This window comes from Centrocercus urophasianus, unplaced genomic scaffold (genome assembly GCF_019232065.1).
Source record: "Centrocercus urophasianus isolate 14NV4802_14NV808 unplaced genomic scaffold, USGS_Curo_1.0 seq_2, whole genome shotgun sequence".
NCBI classification, from domain to species: Eukaryota; Metazoa; Chordata; class Aves; order Galliformes; family Phasianidae; genus Centrocercus; species Centrocercus urophasianus.
The window spans coordinates 5,261,329-5,284,014 of record NW_024884755.1 but is presented as its reverse complement, the minus strand read 5'-3'; the positions used below and the strand labels follow the sequence as shown (position 1 = coordinate 5,284,014).

Genomic DNA, 22,686 nt, shown 5'->3' with positions numbered 1-22,686 from the left:
CAAGAAATATAAGATAACCACTTTCAGTGCTAAGAGTATTTTCCAAATCTATTTTTGCGTTCAATGCTTCATCAACTAAATGCTGATTGGGCAGAACCAGTTTACTTCTCACCTCTATGAAGTTACTGATTCCCATAGAAAAACATTAATATATCAATACATCAGTATATAATTACAAATTTGAAAAAGAAAATGCATTATGGTAATTTTAATTAAACAGGTAGCAAAGGTGGTGGGAATCTTTCAGAAAGATCAGCCAAAACAAGATAAAATAGCTGTCTCTTCTCTATAGAGATCCTTGCTTATTATTATTTATAGCTTACCCCATCAATATAATTAAAGTAGTAATGGCAAAGACAGACCAATTGCAGCAGCATAAAAAGAACACGTAGTTAGTTATTTAACCAACTCTGGTTTTGTCTTAAAAAAGGTAGCAGGAACTGCCCATGTTCCTGCCAGTGCTCAATACCAAGAGAAATAAGAGGTAACAGAAGGTCACATCGCACGGGAAATTCAAAGAGGTAACTAATTTTTAAATAGTAAAAATATTTTTTAAAATAAACATAAAACCCACAAAGCTTCTACAGAATGTCTGTTGAAAAGACTTCAAACGAAGATAGGACTTCAAACAAAGACAGTGTGCACACATTCCTGTATATACACAAAAATATACACACTGCACATTTTTAAAATGTCATTTGAGCTAAGCTTTAAAAGGCTAGATAATTTGTTTACAAACACAATGAGCCTGGTTGTTTTGATAGAAAATAAGCACGCATCTACTGCATAAAATAAGCTTTAATGATAAATAATATGCAGAGGGGTTACTACCTTCTGTCAAGATGCAACTCACCAAAAAATATCTAACTGAATAAGAACGTGACATCAAGGTTTACAGCACCTTCAGAATCAAGATTTCGCTGATTACACAGAAAAATGGCTTCAGAACTGAATGAATGTTTTTCCAAGAAGAAAGCTGTCTACATGTACGTGCTTAAAATAAATAGGAATCAAAGTGAAAACACATTGTAAATGTTCTGAGACATGAGGTTTCTAGATTACTAAAGCAAAATAATATAAGAAAATTAACCTTCAGAAACCAGTAAAGAGACTGGCAATTAGCTTACAGCAAGCTGTTTCTGACTAATGACTGTTTCCACTTTACTCTTCCCAAAATCAAATTTATGATTTTTCCTTCACTATCTCAAAACAGTTCCAGAAATGTGCAATTATGCACACCATGTGCTGGTGCTCAACACAAGACAGGCTGCAAAAGCACTATTTCCAAACTTTTGAATCACAGAACCAAATAAGGCACAAAATATTTAGTACATTAGATATCTTTCATAGCACTCAATGATACATCTGTCACCATGATAGAAGCTGCAGTATGATTAGGAGTCCAAGGTAGTTTTTCCTCACAGATTTGAACTTTTTTTGTTTTTAAATATTTGCAGAGATATGGCCTATTTCTTAATAGAAGACTTGTAAGCTTAACAGTTACTGTAAATACAGGTTCATCAGGAATACTTTTGTAACAGTACTTAAATACTTTGGCTTAGAAAGAAAGAAACCAATAACCCTAACTGAACATCTAATGTTTAGTAAGTTTGAATTAGCAACCATCAAGTTAAAAAACAAACAAACAAAAAAAAAACAAAAAAAAAACAACACACAAAGCTAAATAATACTATCCTAAAAATTTTGTCATCAGAGACAGCACTGGCTTTACCTGTGAGAGCTCACATTAAGACAGTTTAATCAGTATTTATCTAGTATCTATGCTCAATTGCTTAATTTAAGCCTTTGCTTAGTGCAAGTTATTCATCTGAAATTACTGACTGATTCAAAAAAAATGGCAAAACCAAAATATCTTTCTGTTATGTAGTTTGAAATAGATGCTTTCTAATCAGTACCCAGCTATACAGCAGTTCTGGATGTCCTTCATCAAGTGCTTTTTACTCTTCTGGGCCTCAGTTCCCAGCTATAATACTTCTATCTCTGATTTTACGTATTTCAACTGTAAAGTTTTCAGTATGATGACCATTTTGGGAACACTGTTTACTCAATGAAACAGTACTACCTCCATCTCTTGAGTAACACGTCTGATTCACATTTCTGAGAAATACTGAGTTCCTATCAACTTTGAACTGAGGGGATTAATGCAAAAGGAAGTTACTTTTTATCTTACAGGAAGCTCTAAGAGTTAAATCGCGTTTAAATACTTACATTAAGTGATGCATACCTTCCAGTCTGAGGATATGACATTTTTAAGACAGGTCTCTTACTCATGGAGTGTCCTTTGCAAATGCTCATTTACGCAGTCCTGCTCTATAAAACACACCTTAATCTGTCCAGACAAGCCTATTGTTATTAACTTCAAGATTATGTTCTTAAACTAGCTAATAACTGTGATTATGTACTCCTAGACACCCAGTAACCCCATTCTAACAAAGGTCACCACATTTTTCTCATCTTTCAGTCTATTTCATGGCATGTGGAAAATATGACATAGATGTAAGATGCAATTTGACCTCAAATGTCTGGGCTGAAAGTTCAGATCCTTCACAAATAAAAAATGGGTTCTGGAACAAAGCTGGGAAACAGCAAATGAGTACAACATTTTAAAATATAGCCAGTGTCTCATATGTCTAGAACTATAAAAACCTGCAATTACATGTACTTATCATTTGCTCCACACTGAAGTCATTAAGACCTTGAAATTTAAATTCCGAGGTGAAAACCACCACCATCACACTTGGAAATACACTTTCATTCTTGAAAAATGATCAAACTTCGTATGTGGATGCACAGTTAAATTAGTGTTTTTTACCCAGTTACATTTTATTTTTTCACTAAGTTATGAAACTCTTTAATGAACTGCTGAAGAAAGATTCAGCTACATCACTGAAATGCACATACTGATAAACCGAGCAAAGGGCACAAATTTTCACTATTCTTATCTCAAGTTCAATGCTAATTTCAGTGTTGTTTTTAAACAAGTAAAACATTTTTCAAAGGCCACACATTTCTTTTGTACCACTTCAGTAAGGCACACTGCACTATTGAAGGGCGTGACTTTATTAAGGTTGAGGTATTATGAAGTGTAACTATGAGCTGAAAATGAGCACTACGTTATATACTATACAACTTTTTGTACTGTTTTAAAAACATTAAGATACAATATTTAAAATTAAATTGCTTTTTGATAACATATGTGCATATGTGCATACGTAGAGACAAGGTCTGGCAAAGCCAGATTCTTCTCTGGTTGGCACCTAGTTAACAGAATGAAAGACAATAGGTACAAACTGAAATACAAGAAATTCCACTTAACTATTTAAAACTACTTCTACTTAAATGTAACTCTTCTTCTGTTGTCAGAGTAGTTAAATGCTAGAAAACATTGCCCAGGGAGGTTGCAGAGCTTCTGTCCTTGGAGACATTCAAAAGACAACTGGACATAACCCCAAACAACCTGCTCTAATCCTGCGTTGGGCAGGTTGAACTGGACAGTCTCCAGACTCCAGATTCTGTGTTGAGGGCTATGGTTTAGTGAAAACTATTGGTGATAGAAGGATGGTTGAACTGGATGATCTTATAGGTCTTTTCCAACCTTGGTGTTTCTGTGATTCTGTGTGATTCAGACACCCTGTCCAAATGCAGCCATTCTGTGAACTAGATACTCTTCCCTGGAGAAGCACACACTTAGTACGCATGAAGAGGATACTTAAAAAATTTGTATCTTTTTCTTATCCACAAAGCACAAACAAACCCTTCGGGAAAAAATTATACTGCATATTTCTACATGGATTATTTAATATTCCTAGCCCAAGTTAAATTTACTTACCAAATTAAAAATTATAAAAATAGAACAATGATGGTTTAATTGAAAAACAGCAGCAACATTACTATCTGAAACAACATAGTTTAAATCTCACCAAGAAAGATTAGCATTATCTTTGTTCTGGTTAGTGGATTTTTGGATTTGTAAAATCCTTACACAGTTAGCCTTTCATGAAGCATTGTTAGGGATTAAAAACATCTTCATGAACATGCTCTCATATAATGAAATCAGAACGATTTGACTTCGTTTCACCCAGAGCAGGAGAAATGTGCCAATTAAAATCTGTTTTGAGTGTTTATATCTTGGCAGGTTGAAAATGGATTAGACAATAAACTAGCAGAAAAGATTCTCAGCTCGGAGAGGATTTTTGATTTTATTATTACTATTATTTTTAACATAAAGTACACTTTAAATCTCCTAAGCTTTTTATAATAATGAAGTTACCAAAAATAGCCTAGCATAAAAACCACTGAATTGGCTGCATCTGTTGTTCAATACAAAGCCCCCAAAACATTTCAGAACATTAGAAAAATGTCTTAAAAAAAAAAAAAAAAAAAGTGAACACTGGGCATTCTGAATGGCTTTTATTTTCATAATCATAAACAGTGGCACTGTCACAAGTAAAGACTTGATTTTTTCAGTTAAAAAGCAGCACAGCAGTACTGAATGCTGTAATAGTATTAAGTCTTTTGGACTGCAGCATGCAGACTAAACTTCTGCATCCTCATCAATTCCTCCCTTGTAATTAATAGGATTTTAACATGGACCAAAACCTATCCTTAAAAAATTTTGTTCCTAATCAAGAATGGCAGTGCATGTTATGATAATTACAAGAATTCTCTCATTTTCACTAGCTCTGCCTCGATCAACCAACAAATAACAGATTGCACTGAGAAATAACACAGCAAGAATGTTGCCTGGTGCCGTAAGGCTGTGCTGCCCCAGCTATGCTGACAGAGCTAAACAAATAGGAGAAACAAGGAACTGCCCTGTGAAGTCTACCCTCACTGCGCAGGGGCACAGGGTGGTTGTGTGCACACTTCAGCACTATCAGCACATTATTTTGGCACTGTTTGGCAGAAGGCATTTAGAATCCCAGTATTGCCAGTACCAGGTATGCAGTTACATATGGGTTGGTGGTTGGTTTTTTTGTTTGTTTGTTTGTTTTTAACTAAATGCAAAACAAAAAGTAAACAAAACCACATCAGAGCTGAACTACTTTCATCATTACTTCCATGAGTCATCTGCCAAACTCTGTACAGCCTAGCACAAATTAAAGATGACACTGTGAGGATACTAAACAAGTATATATATTTTTTAAAGAGGAACAATGAGTCTCGAGGTGCAATTCCATGCTTGACTATAGGCAAACTATGTACATCTGCTGCTACTAGAAAGAGGAGTTTATTTTCTCTCTGTGCTTACACTAGCTCTGGTAACCCTGAAGCTCCGTGATAACTTGCATCAGCTTAATAAGTCAAGTGAAAATGAATCATGTTCCACACCCTCTCCCTCATACAGTTACTAGAGCAGATGAGAGCAAACTGCCATAAATGTACAGTCAGGACCAGGCGGCTTTTTGTTTTGGCAGCAGGCAGTCCTGCAATAACACGTCAGCCATGAAATATCAAATATCACTGATAAAGTATTATTTTTCTGCAACGTATGCTTTGCTGACTGTTGATCTAGCTTTCATAGGGCTAGCGAAAGCAGCTTCCCATATTACTAACAAGCAGTTACTTCAAAGAAAATAATTTAATAGTAATATTTTTTCCGTATTTTTTTCTCAGAATGAATTATTTTTCTTAAAGTTTTCCTTAGATTGCTCTAACATAACTGTCAACAGTTTACAGACTGTTTTGGTCCATAGATTCCAGCCTGAGGATTTGTATTTGTGCTGCTAGAAGGAAAGAAAAATCTGTGTCTTTGAGGGGGGAGATTTCCAAGAAGCTTCTATTCACATATCCAGATATGAAAATAACAGCTCCCAGTACTCCCCATACAGATACTGCCATCTATTTGTATTGAATGGATAAATTTTCCATGTATCATCAGCACTAACAGGAACTTTCTTGACATTTTGTAGGCTAACTTGGCTGTCATAGATAGCTCTGAGTACACTTGCCAAAACTCTTCTGTGACTGATCCATAGGAATAACTTAGGAGTTCCTACCTTTATGTACCTGTGAACTTATATGCCCACATACTCATCTTTAAAAAATTACCTGGAATGAACCTCTTCGCTGCCCAGACAAAATTCCAAAGGGTGTATATAGCTAAGTGCCTTAGCACTGGTTATTGACATGACACTGATTACAGTAAGCAACCATATACCTAATTTTCCAGTTGGAATTTCCACTTGACAGCTTCATGCAGCAGTGTGCCAGAAATGAGTATTACAGTTTGACTAAGCACTGAAGTAATTAACTTAATCCCTAAAAATGAAAAGCATATTAATTAAGTTTATGAACTCTTTCCTCTCTCATTCCCGTAATACTAAAAAGGGGAAAAGAAACATCTCTCCTACCCAAACTACCATACGTGAATTGATCTATAAAGCACAACTAGCAAAAGAGAAAGCAGTTCAAAACCCATTTAGTGTTTTAAGAAAGTAAATGAAGTTTATCAAGGTGTTTAAATATGCTTTGAGATATGAACCACAGAAGTGATAAATAGATCTCTGTTAATTGAAGGCTAAGATGCATTACATATTTGACCTAAACAAACATTAAATAAAACAAAATCACCAAACCATCAATCACCACAAAACAAGAATACATTTTTTTATCTACCACAACAAAATTGTCTCCAGTATTTTTTGTGTATACTGAGTTATAAATAGCTTATAGGAATGTTCAGGTTGTAATAGAATAAGTCTCACGTGGTTTTCTCAGTGCTAGAATAAACTATAGCAAAACAGAACGAAATCACATTGACCTCTCTAAGAAAGAAATCATGAGTTAAGTCCAGTGTTGAAAACACGTCTCTGAATGAACTACTTTCAAAATGAAAAAGGAGGAAGTGCAGTAAGCAGTGACAGAGCTGCAAACTCTGAATAGCAGAGAAACATCTCTAAGAGGAAGATGCTCTGATGGCAAACAATTATTGAGAACAAGCATTATTATTCATTAAATTATAAAACAGAAAATTATTCATTCTGGTATTTTTTATTTAAAAAAACAACATTATTTGAATTGTAGGTACTGATTAAAAATCACAAATAGCAAGGTCATAGTTACTGAACAGAGCATTCTAGAACGACTGTCAATGAAAACGCCCCAAATGTTAGAAAGATACATACAATATATAATATTGTGATAAATAAGTTAATAATTTATAAATTAATATTTAATCTGTATATTAATAATTTGATAACTTGACAAATTAAAGTGATAAATAATCTTAGGAAAGTATTTAGCACTTTTATGACTTACCAGCTGTGAAGTCATTATTTAAGTCTATAAACGCATGAGAGTGTGGCACATACATTCTACTCTGGGTGTCCAGTGCAGCATGCCGCGACAAGTTCCTACAAGGCAAGAAGAAAAAGCAGCGCATTTCAGCAGTGCTGACAGACTTAACCATGATAAATACACCTTTAAAAAAAGAAACAACACAACAAAACTGAACATAAATTGCATTCTTTTACCATTAAATGAACATTACATCTTAGCTTACAATACACTAAATGAGTAGTAAGTAACTGCTTGAAATGTTTTCTAAAAGATGATTCACAGAGGAAAGGCTTCAGTTAGATTATACTAACTTTCTAAAATAAGTTTCTTTGTACAGAAAAGCATCATTATGCACAAAGTGAAACAGCCTGGATTCCACCACTAGAAATCCTGAAAAACTTCATTTCCCTTTCCTTTTCCTCCTGCAGTTTTACTATCAGTACTTAAGAAATGTCCTTTGGACCAACAGATGAAAGAAATGGACACAATCACATGCTGCTGAAATAAGCTCATGCCTGCCACACAGGATAGACTATATGCTAATGATGTCATTTCCCAAGGAGGTGATACAATTTCTTGTCTTTTCCTGAAAGTTTAGAATAAAAAACTAGAAAAATAACAAAGAAAAGCACAATCAAACCAAAACCATCTCCTGCCCCCTTACAGAAATAATGAAGTATTTTCTAGTTCTTCTGAGGTACTTGTTTTTGAAGTTAGTAAGCCAAGTTAAGCAGCTCTACTATAATTTAAAATGTTTTTAAATTTGATGTGGAAAAATGTTTTTCTGAGCAATGAAATAAAGCTTTTTTCCCCATGTAAGACATGTAGTTATGTACAGCTCAGTTTTATTTTGACCTCAGTCAGCTCATTTGTATCAACTTACTAGTAAAAAGATTTCAAAAAAAGAAAAAAAAAAGAAACATCTGACCCTTATTTTCCTTTCTTCCAAAACTTGAATTTTTCAATATCTACTGTTATTTTCAGAAGGTGTCATAAAAGTGAAAGTTCTGTTCCAGGAGCCATCTACTAAAAAAAACGCAATGAAATTCAACTTAGGATTAATGCACAAAAACCACATTGCCAAGAAGGGAATATAGTTTTCAACTACAATTTAAATGCTACTTGCCCTATGTTACTTCCAAATCACTTCTGAGGAAATGAAAATCACCAGTAATCAGCAACAGGTATAGACTTGTTAAATACACTTGGCAAGGTAATACTTGATGATGGTGGAAAATAAACCAAAAACATTTCTTAGGGGCCATGGAAATGCACAATAGAATCTGAGGTATAGTTGCCATAGAGACAGAGCAATCATCTGATTGCTTTCTCCTGTGTTAACAGACCTCTTAAAACAATAGCCACAAGAAAACCACATGGGAACACAAAGAATTCCTAACGCTTTCTTTTAGAACAAACTAATATTGATTGTACAGGAACTTGAATGAGTGGCTACATCAACACCTGCATTTCTTGTGCAACACAGGGAGCTGCAAGTTTCTATGTTAGCATTACTAAACAGCATTCAAGACGTTATCCAGTTCCACTTAAAAGCTGCAAAATATCAAGCTAGAATTAAAATCTTCGAAGGTCCAACCCTGTAAGAATAAACAAGCATAGTCCTGGATTTTTCCCCCCCAGTAATTCATTGTCAAATGTTATTGTTTAATTTTAGAGATTAACAGCAAAATTGTTAAATCTTAGAGCATTCTTAAGAGTTAAAAATACTCTTTTTCATATTCCTTACCAGTCGTTGAGATTCCCCATTAAACCTCTTTTTATCCCAGCAGCTGCTAGCTAGTCCCATACTAGAAATCCCAGGGCTAGCAGAAACTTCAATCAAAAACTTAGCTCCTTCCACTGCAATTCCATCACACAAAACTCCTGACAACACTTGAGTGCTGCAAAATGGCCTTAAGTACTCCTTAAAGCAGAAAATGCAATACAGAGAACATCACTGGCATGCAATCTTGTATCGTTACTGCCTTTTGCAAAAATCTTTTTAAGAAACCCATGAAGCATACCAAATGTTTTCTTAATAAATAGCCTAACACAATTAGGTGCTGTAATAAAATGTTCATATATACATGTGGAAAGAAGACTCGAGTGCACACAGCTCCAGTCCTGTGTCTCTAAATAGAAGAGGACTCATAAGTTACTGAAATTCACACTAATGAACACTTAGCTTACCCGCCCATCAGTATCTGTGGCTTATCTGAATCACCTGTGACACCAAAGACATCAGGAATCAAATCACCGTTAAAGCTGAAAGTGAAAAACAGTTTCAGTATTACTTTAACTCATTCCAGGAGTGAAAACTGACCATTTTTTACTATCCTGTATTTACTTAGCATTTTCCCAACAGGCAGTTAATAATTTTCAGCTGTGGAGGCTCTTCTCTGAGCTGCCAGCAGTAATGCAAAGGACACTGAGTACTTTAAACCATGCCATGCATTTGACTTCCTAGTTGTATAAGTCACTTCATGTTACTTAACAAGAAAAAAATATTTCTAGTTATTTTCCTTAAAAACTTCAAATATAAGAAGGCAGAACTGATCAAAAACTTCTCACTCAAGTCTCTTACCCATGCCACTCTTCCCAAAACAAGGATTCTCCAATTTCCAGATACATATATAGTTCTTGTATAACTATACACTCACATGAACAGGAGTTTCGTGAACAAGGTTTGAATTTCATTGCCACTGGAAGATGATCTCAGGTCTCAACAGCATAACCAACTAAATGCATCTTATTTGACATTGTAAATAAGGCATCAATATAAACCGAAAATACAATATGCAAATATACATTGCTTACAAGATGTAGAAGTACAGAAAGAGCAAAAACTTGCTTCTCCCCAACAAGTACCTGCTGCCTGACCCTCCTGCTAGATTTTCCACATATTCTTCATTCAAGCTGAGGAACAAATACTTTCACACTGGGATAAGCCAGTAAGGTGGTTGTGGTTTTTTTCCTTTGAAATTCACTACAAGTAAAGGTCTTTTTTTTAATTTTTGCATGCAACACAGAGCACTGAGATTAAGAAATGTCAAAGTTTATTTAATTGCTGTGGCCAGGCTGATATGTATTTATATACATATATATATATTATATCAACCATTTTTACATATCTGTTTTGTCATCTTGTATTAGGTCACTTGACAAACGACAAGCCATCCTCTTCTTGAGAGGAGCAGGTTTTAAATTTTAGTGTTAAAACATACCTATTAAGTTGCTATTAGTCACTAGTACAAAACATTTTAATTAAAAGGTAGGTGATACTTACTCCATTACTAGAGGCTCATCATGAAAAGTCTTATTTATCATAGTTTTATGGTTAAGATCTGAAAACAGGAAACATTCATTCTATTAAGTTACAGATATGTTATGGGAGTAACATTTAGCAAATATAGTCCTTTTTCTATTAGAGTTATTAACTTTTTGATAAGAAAAAAATATATAAGATACAAAACAAAACGCTCCTGGAGATAAAAGATAAAGGTTTAAGCTAAAGCTAAAGCTTTAATTTAAGCTTTTAATTTTGGACAGGTAAGTACTAGCTCAAATGCTGAAGCTGCTTCTCTCCACACTGAAACTTTCAATAAACAAACAGATCTCAGTGAAATTTATTTCATGAAAAACCATTCTCATACGAAATCTGAACTAGCTGGGACGAAGATACTCCAAATTTATCACTGCACACAGGACTTCTGCTTAACATTTTATTACTATAAAATACACTGCTAACAAGATCCACCGCACATCTGAAATTAACATTAGAGCTAGACGGTTTAAATGGGAAATGAGGATTTTAAGTCTCAATCACCTCTAAGACTTGACTTTCACTTCTAATCCCAGCTCTTTGCCACATCATTCCAGCTCGCCTGCCTCCCTGTACTTTTTGTCTTAACTCCAGTCTCCACATTATCCTGCTCTTGATTTGTCATACTTCCATTATTCAGGTAAGCACCAGCACACCTTTCCAGTAGCCTCACTGCATACCAGCCTCTGACTTCTTTCTAAGCTCCACTTGTGCCTCTCCCGGAGTTTGTTTAGTCACAAGACAGCACAAGTTCACCTAAATCCTTCACATTCTTCCTAACACTACAACTTCATTCTTCTCTCAACACTCGATCCAGTGCAGTTTTCTGCGCTGCTCAATGCTTCTCTGGATAAAGCCAGAACCAACAGCCTCTAATGCCACCCATCATTTGCACCATCCATGACTATTTTATAATGTAATTGATCATAATAGTATTTTCCAATATGTTTTGTACACTTAAGATGATTTTCTGCGGCTTTTCGGTCCTTCTTTCAAGTGTAAACTCTTCCCAAAAAGCTTTTCTAGCAAGCTCAACAGAAAATAAAGACTTCAAGTAGTCACACAGTCTATGACTCTAAGATACAATCAGACCACTGCTAGATACCTAGAACACAGCTGAAAGATGACTGTCTAAGGTTCTTGAAAACTTCCAATGACAGAGACTTCACAACTTCTTCTCCAAAACCTATTTCAGAGTGAATCTGTCTTTAACGAATCTGGTTTTAACAGCAATATGAGAGTTATATTAATGTGGGTCAGTTTAGGTATGACATTTTGAAAATTTAAGCTCTCAAGTGTACACTATGTTCTTAGCACATTCTATAATCAAATATGGTAGTCTTTAGGGATAATCCTTGTGAAACTGACATGTGTAATGGGGAAGCTGCAACAAGTCACCCTTTAGATAGTCAGTTACTATCAATCTGTAATATTGTTTGGTTATACATGTTGCATGATATAAAAGCATTGTTTTCTTATCATAGTTTTGTTTTCTTACATTAATTACTAAATAATGTTTAATAGCAAAATACTACATGGGTATGAAGCTACACAGCTGCTAATCATTACTTTAAGCATAAATGTAACATGGCACAACTTTCTGAAAATACTTGGAATTATTAAGAAATCCAAAAATCTTGTTAATAAGTCTCAGAACTCACCTAATGTTTGGTTGTGTCCCCAGAAAATGAACACTGAAAGTTCATCTTTGCCATGATTTTGTGTGCGGGTAGTCAGGAGGACATCCATTTGTGAGTCACCATCATAGTCTCCTGGAACTACACTGGTTATGATAACACCTAGAGATCTAGAATTAAAAACAAATTTAAAAAGGCCTCAAATGCAAATAATAGGACCAATGTGTACATAAAAACCAAATACAAGTACAAAGCAAAATCAAAGCACACAAATTGTGTAAGGGGTTACAAATTGTGTAAGTAGATGTGACTTGTGTAAAGTCACATCTACTACTTAGTTGCGTGCATGACAAAACTTGTTTCCAGATTTTATGCCACATGAACCATAAAATTAAAAAAGGAAAACAAAAGGGTACCAGAAATTACTGAAAAAACCTCTTGCTCAAAGAGCACACCTAAGTACAAGCCGAACCACAAAGGTTCTAGTCCTGACTGACTGTGAAGATGCACTTCCCATCCCTCCCCTTAAAAAGAAAAAACAAAAACTGAATGGTGAATTGTTTCACCATTCAATACCAACACTTACTTCATCGGTAACTTAACACGGGGCTTAAAGTAAGGTTCCTTTTGGTCTGCCAAAAAGATAATCAATTCATTTCCTGCAAAGCAAATAAGGCAACGTATAAACTTCATAGATAAGGATCATAAATGGCTTATATAAAAAACAATGCTTAAGGAGTTACTCTACAAATGGAATTCCTCACAGAATCAAAAATACAACCACTTCTTCCTCATTAGAAAGGAAGCAAAAGAAATACTTCTTCAGTATAATACTAAAAGCTTAATTGTATCATTGACATCGTCTACTAGCATCAGAGGAATGCTAATTCAAGACTGTTCTTTGGGGCTTGGCATTAAACCTTTCTCTTTGCTACTGCTATCATACTGTTTTAAACTTCCTATACTGAATTAGCAAATACTACCTGAGGAAAAATATTAGGCATCAGTTATATACAAAAAAATAAACTTGAACGAATTATTGTAACATTGTCTCTGACACAGCAGGATTCTTTGCCTACTCTCCCCACAAAAGCACGTTAAGAAACTCAGAGAAGTAACCTGATCCCCAGCAGAACTTCCTCATTTGCAATAACACAAGCCACAGACCTTCAGTTGCTTCAACTGCACTTCAATGTCAGATGGCATTCTGTTAGATTGCCCTTCTGCTGCCATCTGTTACACAGCAACAAAACATTAAGTCCTCCTGCCATTACCCCATTACATCTACTGCCACACCAACCACATCCAACTCCAACATTGTGGGCTGACACATTAAACTTGGAGACATTACTTTGTAAGCAGTCCTTATACTTTTACGAGTATAAAATCACAGCTCAGAATTAAAAGAAAAAAAAAATACAATGTCCTTACTCATCTTTTATTATATTTATTTCCTTAACTCTCTAATAAGCTCACCTGTAGCATCCCAACATATAACAACTAGGATACCTACATGAAAATAATCCTATAGCTCTAAACTGGAACTACTAGAGCATATTTCAAGGGCATAATTCAGCAGCAAAGATCAAAGCTGTGAAAGGGCAGAATAAAAATTTCCTAGGTATGAAACAAAAGGATAGCTGCCATAAACGTGTTTGCAAAGGAGAAGATGCCAACAAATGAGTAAATGAAAACAAACCCCTTCCAGATAGAGGCAACCAGCACAGTCCCATCTGGCAAGCTAATACAGCCAGGGTTGCATGATACATTCACAGATGAATGAGGCTGGCACACAAGAGGAAGAAGCCTGCTGGCTAGTGGAGCGTCTGATAATAAAGATGTAGGTCAACTGTTGAAAATCCTAATATTGATTTCATGCTGTAACAATAGGAATAGCAGATACAGCTGCTTTAAACCAGTTATGGATCACTCAAGAAAAGCAGAGGTCACAATCCAGTAACAAAGAAGAAATCGCTCACACCTTTCTAAGGGTCAGGGCTCACTACACACTCTAGAAGAGATAATCTCTAAGTGGAGATGCGTCCCTTGTGACAGCCAGCTCTTAAACAAGATTAGCGAGGGGTGGAGACTGAGTCCATCCCTTCCAGTTGCACAGGTGAATTGCTTCCACCTGTGCTCCAGGGCTGGCTACAGCCCTTCACCAGGTGCTCAGTCACTGGTTCAGACCACAACTTAACAGTTCCCATTCACACACCATGGATTTTTCTCATCTAGGTGGTAAAATAACAGCACTGAAGCAGATGCATCTTTACACACATTATGTTCCTAAAAAGTTTGGCTCAGTGTTCATTAGCAGTGAAAACAAACAGACTACTGGGAATTATCAGAGGACAACCTATAATTGAGATACCTCTACATCAACCTGTGGCCCACACATCCTTGGTGTTGACTGCTTGTCCTCAAAGAGTACAGAAGAAAGGAGAAAGCCTATGCAAGAGGTAAAAGGAAAAACAACAACTAAGCATCTATGAAATTCTCTATCTGAAAATCTGAGCAAGGATACCAGTGAAGTTTCCAAAACTCTCCACTGAAATGTACCAAGGGAACAACTCTACATTGCCCTGCATTGGCAGAGGCATCAAACAGAAGTGGAAGGTGGATTAAACAAATAACAGGTGTGGGCTTTCCCACCTGCCTGAGTGTTTCCAGGCAGCGCTGATCACAGGTGTGCAGTGATTTGGGCCCTCCCTTCAGCTGGGCACGGACCGAGGGAGCTGACGGCCTTATTTCTACGTGGGTCTTCACTCGGCCCAGCACCACAACTGCACTCGAAGCAAGCTGAAGTGTAACCGTCCTACATACAAGAGTGAAGCATTCTGTACCTCTGCATCCCAAAACACCACGACAGCAGGAGAAAACAGACCGTAGGAACAAATCTCACACTGCGACCATCACCTCCGTAGGATGAGGGCTTTACCCCAGTTTTAAGGCCAACTTCTAACCGCAGCCGTGCCCTATCGCAAACACCATTTACCACACCGGAAGCACCTCGGAGGTAACACAACCAACAGCGTTACCCTGGAGAAGCATTCCCTATTCACTGCTCTCCCTCCAGCGCGACCCCGGTGACGAGGCGGGCACGGACAGCAGCTGCCAGGCGCAGTCCGGCGCTCACACGGCCCGACCCGCAGCGGGAGCACGGAGCCCCGCACCAGGTATGGCCCCACTCCCGCCCGGCCTCGCCTCGCGCTCACCGCCGCGCAGCACGAACAGGTCCGTCTGCTTGTCTGAGTTGAAGTCTCCGAAGGCCGCCGGCGTGCCGTAGGCCTCGGCACCGAACAGCTGCGCCGTGACGTTCTGCAGCGCGGCGCCGCGCCCCGCCAGGGCGAGCAGGGCGAGCAGCGCCAGCAGCGCCAGCCCCGGCGCGAGGCGGCACCCCGCCATGCTGCGCCGCGCCGCTCCGGCTCCCGCCGCTCCGCCCGCCACACTTTACGGCAGCTCGGGGCGTGCCCGGCGCCGCTGACCCGGCGGCTTTGCGACGGCGCCGCGACGGCCCGCGCGGGGGCTTACGGCTGGTAGTGGTAACCGGGCGGAGATCGCCGCCGCGGTGCCGAGGGGACGGTGGCGTCCCGGTTTGAGCGGAGCGGCGGGAGCGGAGGCGGCTCGTCGGGATGGCGGCGGTGGCCGCGGCGGCGGCCCATATGGCCGACGTCAGCTGGAAGATGCTGGAGCTGCGGGCTCGCACCAAGCGTTCAGGTCTGACCGCTCGGCTCCGTCCCGGGACGGCTCCGCGCCCCCTCCTCGCCGGCGCCTCTCCCCCTCACTAACCGCCCTCGCCCCGCTCTCTTCTCTCTCGCGCAGCCCGCTCTCCTTCGCCTCGCTGCCGTCTCCTTCCCTCGGCCGTTTTTCTCCACAGCTTCGCGCGTCACTCAGCGCGGGCCCGGCCGCCCCGAGCCGCACACCTGTTGCCGGCGCGTGCCCCAAGCCTCGGGAGCCCCGCTTGGCCGGGCCGGGCTGCCCCGCTCTGCAGCCGCCCCTCACCGAGCGTGGAGCCGCTTCCACCCTCACACGGGGTCGCGAGCCCCGAATTTCGGCCGCTTGAGCCTAAGGGCCCTCAGAGGGACAGAGGGGGCCGGGTGCTGGACGGCACGGCGTTGGGGGAAGCTGCTTCTGAGGGTAGTGCTGTGGTGCTGTTCGGCGGTTTGGCAGACGAAGGCTTAAAAAATGAAGTCCCGTTTTTTTGCCCGGTGTCCCTAGGGTAAAGCTTTGTTGATTTTAACGTGGGGATTCCTCGTGCAGAACTTGGAGCGCAGGCAGCTGGATTCTGCCTCAGCCCACGGGCTGGCAGGATGAGGTGCGCTGTGGGGCCCTGGGCTTCTGAACCCCTGCTGTTTTTGGTTTAGTTTTTGTTTCTAAATGCAGGACTAGGGGGGCCTCACCCGGCAGTGCTGTTCTGGAAACAGTTTCCCAAAGCATCCCTGGTGCTTCTGTGTTTGTTAAGCACTCTTTCGGAGCTCAAACAGGATTTTTGGGTTTGTGTTGTGGTAATGAGGGTCAGACAGCGGGGGAGGAAGGTGGGCCTTCAGGAGTGCTCACAGCAAAGGGACCGATTACAGAATGCTGGCATGGATGGGACTTGACAAATTCTACTTATGCATAGTACTGATCTTCAAGCTACCGTTATTAAAGGATGCCCATGGGATGAATCGTTATGTGACAGCCAATGCAGATTACACAGTGCTGCTGTCTGTGAACTGATTTGTGAACATAGCCATAGAGCACAAGATAAAGCCTGGGTCCTGTGTGCTTGAGTGTGTGAACCCTGAGTCACCCTGAGGGCTGTGTGCTGGCTGGGGGACCCTGTGCGCGATGGGCTCTGCCGCTGCAGGCATTTGGCTGATTTTAAATGCTTGACATTTTCTTTGCTGCTACCTTCTGCTTTTTAATTAAATGTGTATGAAAGTCTCTTCTGCTGTAGTGATAGGCTGTTATTGGAGTTCAGTTGCTTCTTTTCCTGTTCAGAGGTTTTGTCGCTTAGAATTGGAATAAATTTATTTACTGAAGAAATAAACTTGATTTTAGTTCAAACGTCTTTCTGATAAATGAGTTGGTTCTGAAGTTAAATTTTCTATGTTCTAGTTCAGGTAACATTCTAACCTAAGAATAAAAGTCATGTTCTTGTTCCTCAAATTTACTCCTACATTTTTTATAACTGTTCAGAAATGTATGTAGCTTAAAAGCTCTCACGCTTAATTTCTGGCAGTCAGAAGGACTGTGGCTGTTATTGTCATGGGGAGCAGCTGCAGTGCCCCCAGCCTGCCCTGAGTTGAGTGAAATCTATGCTGAGTCCCAGTTTACTAACAGCACTGCTTCTATTTTTAATGTGGTGCTAGGAGTAAGATAAATAACTATGGAAGCTATCTATCTGTTTGGGCTCATGTGTGTTAGATGCATGAGTGCTTCACAACTGGGAGCAAGGTATCATTGAAGACCCAGTCCTGTAGGAGATAATGCTTATGTATGTTAAAACCTGAACTACATTTTGGCCAGTAGAAACAAGCTTTACTGAGATTTTTTCTTCCCAAAGTGATTGTTGTATCATTTGTTGCTACTGATAATTAACAGAAGCAGATCGTAATGGTATTCAGCAAACTGTCCAGCCTGCAACCTCTGAAATTGTAGCTATTGTAAAGAGCATAAGCTGCTTTAAGGATTTGGAACAACTTGTCATGTTGGCTTCAAGTGGTGTTTTCTTATTGTACCTTCCAACTGGCAGTTCTACATCAGGTTACAGACATTCAGTACAATAAGCAATTTATGACTGAAAGGAGCATCCCAATGTAAATTCCATGTAGATAAAGGCAACACTATGCATAAGCAGAATTTTAGCTCTGCACTTAGTTTTGCTTTACGCTTTTATATGTATTAATTAATCGTTTTTATACAATCCTGAGATATTTAATATAGATCTTATTCATCATCTATGGATTTTAGTAGCAGTTTTTGTATGAAACAAAAAAATTTTCTGTGGAATGTCCAAAAGATGGAGTTTGTGTAGCCTGTGCCATTTTACTTAGTTAAGTTTTATTGGAGGAAAAATAAAAATGATTTGTACAGTGGAAGAGGGAAAGCATAAAATATAACAAAATGGTACTACCCTTTGTGCTCTGTACAGTCTGTCATTTTAATAATTCCACTAACATTGCTTTCACTTAATTTAATGCTGGTTGCCTTTAACATTTACTAAACAGTTTTGAAAATTGCTGTAGCTTAGCCTGAGACGTTTGTGATTAGCTGCACCAATTTGAAATGGCCAGTTTGGATGATGACAGAACCTCATCTGCGCATGCTTTTTTAAGATTTGGTAAGTGTGCAGTTCTGTGTTTTTATTTGTGGCTGTCGAACCCAACAAAAAATAATTGCTTTGTGTTTCACGCAGTGTTTTGTGTTTGCAGCTTTTTTAAACTGTGTAACTTAAAAACTCTGGAAATTGAAATCTACTGCTCAGCTCTTCCTCCTTGGTTTTGGTGTTCTTTTGTGTGTGTGTGTTCTTGTAAGGATAACAGTCTCTGAACTGAATTTTTAAGATGGTGGTTATGTGAAAAGTGTGCACATAATGGTGTTAAGGTTTAATTTCTTACAAGGAAAGCAACAGGACTTGTTTAGAGGGAAGGAGTAGAATTTCCTATAAGTCAGTACTGGTTCTAAAGATTGACTTTTGGAAGTTAAGTGGTAGCAAAATAAAGCTCCATGGCACAGGTTCTCTTTAGGTATAAGCTCATGTACATGAAACAATTGAGACTATTACAATTTTTAGCTCAATATATTTTGAAAAGTGTTTGACAGGAACAAATGTGTCAGTATATGTGAAGAAGCCAATCTGGGAAAACCCTCTGAAGGACTCTTGTTTAGTCTGTGCTGAAACACATCAGCAGTCCAGTATAAGTGAGAGTTATCAGATAAGAGGATTTCAGCTGGCCTTTGCCATTGGAACTGCCCTGCCCATGGCATTTACCCTTTCAACACCAACAGACCTGGAATTTTGATATTTTAATTAATAAAAAAAAAAAAAGCTCTTTGCTAATTATCTTATTGCTCTTTCATATTTCCATTGCTAGTTAAAATACAAAATAAATGATTTCAGTAGTTTTAGGAGGCAATGCTTTGAGTTCTCAGGCTGAGAAATGATGATTACCTTGAATATTATCCAGAAGAGCTTCTCACCTTGCCTGTAGCATTTACAAGGTTTGTGTGGCAGGTGGAGGCATTTTGGTGTATTTTAGCTATGTGAAGCTCCTGTGAGCTGGTGTGGCAGGCAGTGTTTTATTTGTGGTCTTCAGTGGCTTTTTTGTTTAAAATTCTGAAATAAGGATTTTGTCCATTAATTATAATGGACAAACAAGAGATTACTTCAGATAATTAGGAATAGAGAAAGGACATATTTATTTCTCTTTCCGTGAAATTCTAAATTAGTTCAAATTCTTTACAGTTAACTGCACTGTTAAACATAAGATTTTTATTGATAAATAGTAATTGATGAGTTTTGTCACTTTAAAACATTCAAATTAAACAAAGTTTTACTCATTTGTACCTGTGCTGCTGTTGCTCAGTCTCAATAATGCTTCATCTCTTGTGTTTACTTGTAATTTTTGTTCAGGCACAGGAGTACCTTTACACCTTAATACCTTTTCTCTATTTTCTTTTTAGTTTTTTACCTCTAGGGATTTCTTATGGTACTTTCACTGAAATGCAGAACTGCTCAGTTTGGAAGGGATGTCAGGAGTTCTGCTGTTCTGGTTTCTTGCTCAGAGGAGGGTCAGCTCACAGTTTGCTCCTGTATGAACTGTATGAGCACCAGACCTACAGTATTTACGTGTCAAGTTTGTGGAATTATTCATTTCAGATATGTAAATACGAGAAATGAATTTTCCTTCTAATGGAAGATAAACCTGTTTCTTGCTTCTGAAAGTTATTTTCCCATCTTGCCTTGCCCAACTCCATGAATTGGAGCTTTAAATCAGGTGTATTTCCTGGCGGATAACTATTGAAGTACTACTTCTAGCATTTCTCTTCAGTACCCTCAGCTCAGGAGAGAGGATGGGGATGAAAAGAACATTGGAGGATATGATTTGTTGATAATGCAAAAAGCTTCACTACGTGAAGAAATAAAATCCTCTTGGTCCTAAGTACTGTAATGTGAAGATGTTATTACCAGTACTAATATCAGGCAGTAATATTGCTGTGATCTGAGATCCAGAACTTGCCCACAGCTCAAGTGTTGCATTACATCCTGAACGAGTGTTGCATTAAAGGATTGCAGTCACTTTTGATTCTCATGCCATAAATCAAACCTAGAAGGAAGTTTGGTGTTTTCATGCTTTTTTGTTTGTTGTGTTCTGATATTTGTTATCCAAGTGTACATTGACTTGTGTTTTTCTGGCAGATGAAATCTTAGAAGTAAAATTCTTGCCATGTTGCTTCCATTCACATGTGGTTAAACTTCAGGGTGTTGCTTGTTGGGTTTAATTATGTACATTGTAAAAGTTGAGCCATCAATCCATTCTTAAAATAGGCAAATTTTAAACTGTAGACCAGGTTCGGAGGTGTGTGGGTGAGAATTTGGGAAGAGGATTTTGAAATGCTGTGTATATCTTTTCAGTCTAAATATATCGGCAGTGCACAGCTCTTCCCTGAAGAGCAATTAATGCTAAGCTTGTACATAACTAGAACAAAACCGAAGCAAAAGAGATGAATAAATTGTTGATTTTTCCTGAAATTGTTGTACGTTTGAGTTTCATGTGCTAGTCAATGTTTTTGTATAGTTCCCATGTCTTGTAGAAATTCTTAATCTTGTAGAAATATTACTGTAGGTCTTCATTAATAATTGATGTCTCTTCTATCAGTTACTGTGCTGTTCCAGATCTTTTCCTGTTTTCTAATCCTTTGGAAGGAAATAACTCCTCTTTAGTAATTCTTCAGCTTGAAGAATGATGAAACTTTGGAACTTGTAGGTGATAGGAAATACTTCTGAAATAAAGGAGGATTTATTTTCCCATTTTCCAATCAAAGAATGGATGTAGTGTATTTAGTGCACTATGAAGAAAAATAGCAAATTGGAGTTGGGCTAAGGATTTTCAGTGTTCTTTTAGCAGCCATTGAATGTCTTTATGCAGGAAGCAGCTCTAATTTCCTATCTGTTAAGGTTCTTTGTCATTTTCAAGTAGTTACTGACTTGCAGCAATCTGCTTCTGATTTAGGGAAACAGTAGGCATACTTCATTTCTGTGATTCTTGTGGGAAGAAAATGCCATCTACCATTTATTCAAATTTTGTACAGGGTTGTTGTGTTAAGTCAACAAGATACTTTTTATATTCCTTCATACCACTTATTTACCTTGAATGAAATTCCCAATGTATGATTGTAATGAAATGAGATATTTATGAAAAATAGTCGTTGAAATTACTGTCCTTATTCCGAATGCTGACGTGCAAACAGAGAGCTCAATTATTGCATGTGTCATTCCTTCAGTCTCAGTGCTGAGAACAGGATTGCATATGTCATTCGGTTTCAGTGCTTTAGAGTCTTCAAATCTTGCTGTCCCGTTTTTTTTCCAGTTTTAAAAACCTGTATTAAATATGTAATTGAAAATAGCTGTATGTAGTATGTTCATGTCTTGCTGAAATGAACTGTCAGATTCTGGAAAAGAGTAAGACAGCCTTTTTTTTTTTTTTTTTTTTTTTTCTTCAACTGTCCTGTAAATACTTGCTAGCAGCTTCCAGTGGGTGTTGGTCTCACTATAAATCCACCTGGGGCACCTTGCTTCTTGTTGGTTCTGCCTGTTTGTTGCTTTCGATTTGGTTTGGTACTAACGAGACATAATTTACCACAATGCTCTGGACGTGCAAACAGAACGTGGTTCTGTGTTTCTCTGGAGGTTTTCAAGAGAAGAGTGAAGTGGCACTGAGGGACATGGTTAGTAGGCATGGTGCTGGTGGGTCGATTGTTGAACTAGATGAGCGTGGTTGTCTTTTCCAACCTTAATGATTCTATGTCTTTATGGTCGGTATGTAAGTGAAAGGAAGAGCTCAGTTTTGAGTGGTCATTTAAACAATTTCTCATATGTGTACTCTTTAAATGATAAACACTTTTGCTTATTTTCTTGATCTCTGATCCACTTCACCCTTCATCTTTTTGTATCATCAACAGTCAATTCTGACTGTTTCATTTATTTCTTCTGGTAAAGTTTGATATGTGTGGAAGAATATAGTTTGTGGGTCCTGATGCTTTAACTTTTGCATGCATTTTATTATGTTTGGTCTTTCTGTCCAAAGTTGAAGTCTTCATTCTATGAAATAGAAGCCAAGTATATGGTTTTTGTTCATGATAACTCTCTGTTTTTCTGTTGGCCACAGATGGTCACAGATTGTCTGGTAAGTATGTAAATTACAACAATAATTTAAACCT

At 38.3% G+C, this 22,686-nt stretch overlaps 2 protein-coding genes across 5 annotated transcripts in view; one reads left to right on the top strand and one right to left on the bottom strand.

The window, feature by feature from the left end:
- The window catches only part of ITFG1 (integrin alpha FG-GAP repeat containing 1), a 69,389-nt gene extending 53,806 nt beyond the window's left edge, over positions 1–15,583 (bottom strand). The window contains exons 1-6 of the mRNA XM_042821256.1: positions 15,477–15,583; positions 12,848–12,920; positions 12,286–12,431; positions 10,589–10,646; positions 9,493–9,567; positions 7,282–7,376 (exon numbers count right to left, since the gene is read on the bottom strand). Coding sequence (XP_042677190.1) covers positions 7,282–7,376; positions 9,493–9,567; positions 10,589–10,646; positions 12,286–12,431; positions 12,848–12,852 — 379 coding nt within the window. The 5' untranslated portion in view covers positions 12,853–12,920; positions 15,477–15,583. The remainder of the gene's footprint in view (positions 1–7,281; positions 7,377–9,492; positions 9,568–10,588; positions 10,647–12,285; positions 12,432–12,847; positions 12,921–15,476) is intronic.
- A 295-nt stretch (positions 15,584–15,878) lies between these two features.
- Positions 15,879–22,686, top strand: part of PHKB (phosphorylase kinase regulatory subunit beta) — a 64,908-nt gene continuing 58,100 nt past the window's right edge. For 2 of the 4 annotated variants that reach the window (XM_042821370.1, XM_042821373.1), the window contains exon 1: positions 15,879–15,978. In XM_042821370.1, coding sequence (XP_042677304.1) covers positions 15,894–15,978 — 85 coding nt within the window. In that variant the 5' untranslated portion in view covers positions 15,879–15,893. Of the gene's footprint in view, positions 15,979–18,473; positions 18,587–22,686 lie in introns of all 4 variants that reach the window. The other 2 variants (XM_042821371.1, XM_042821372.1) reach the window with 2 other exon arrangements.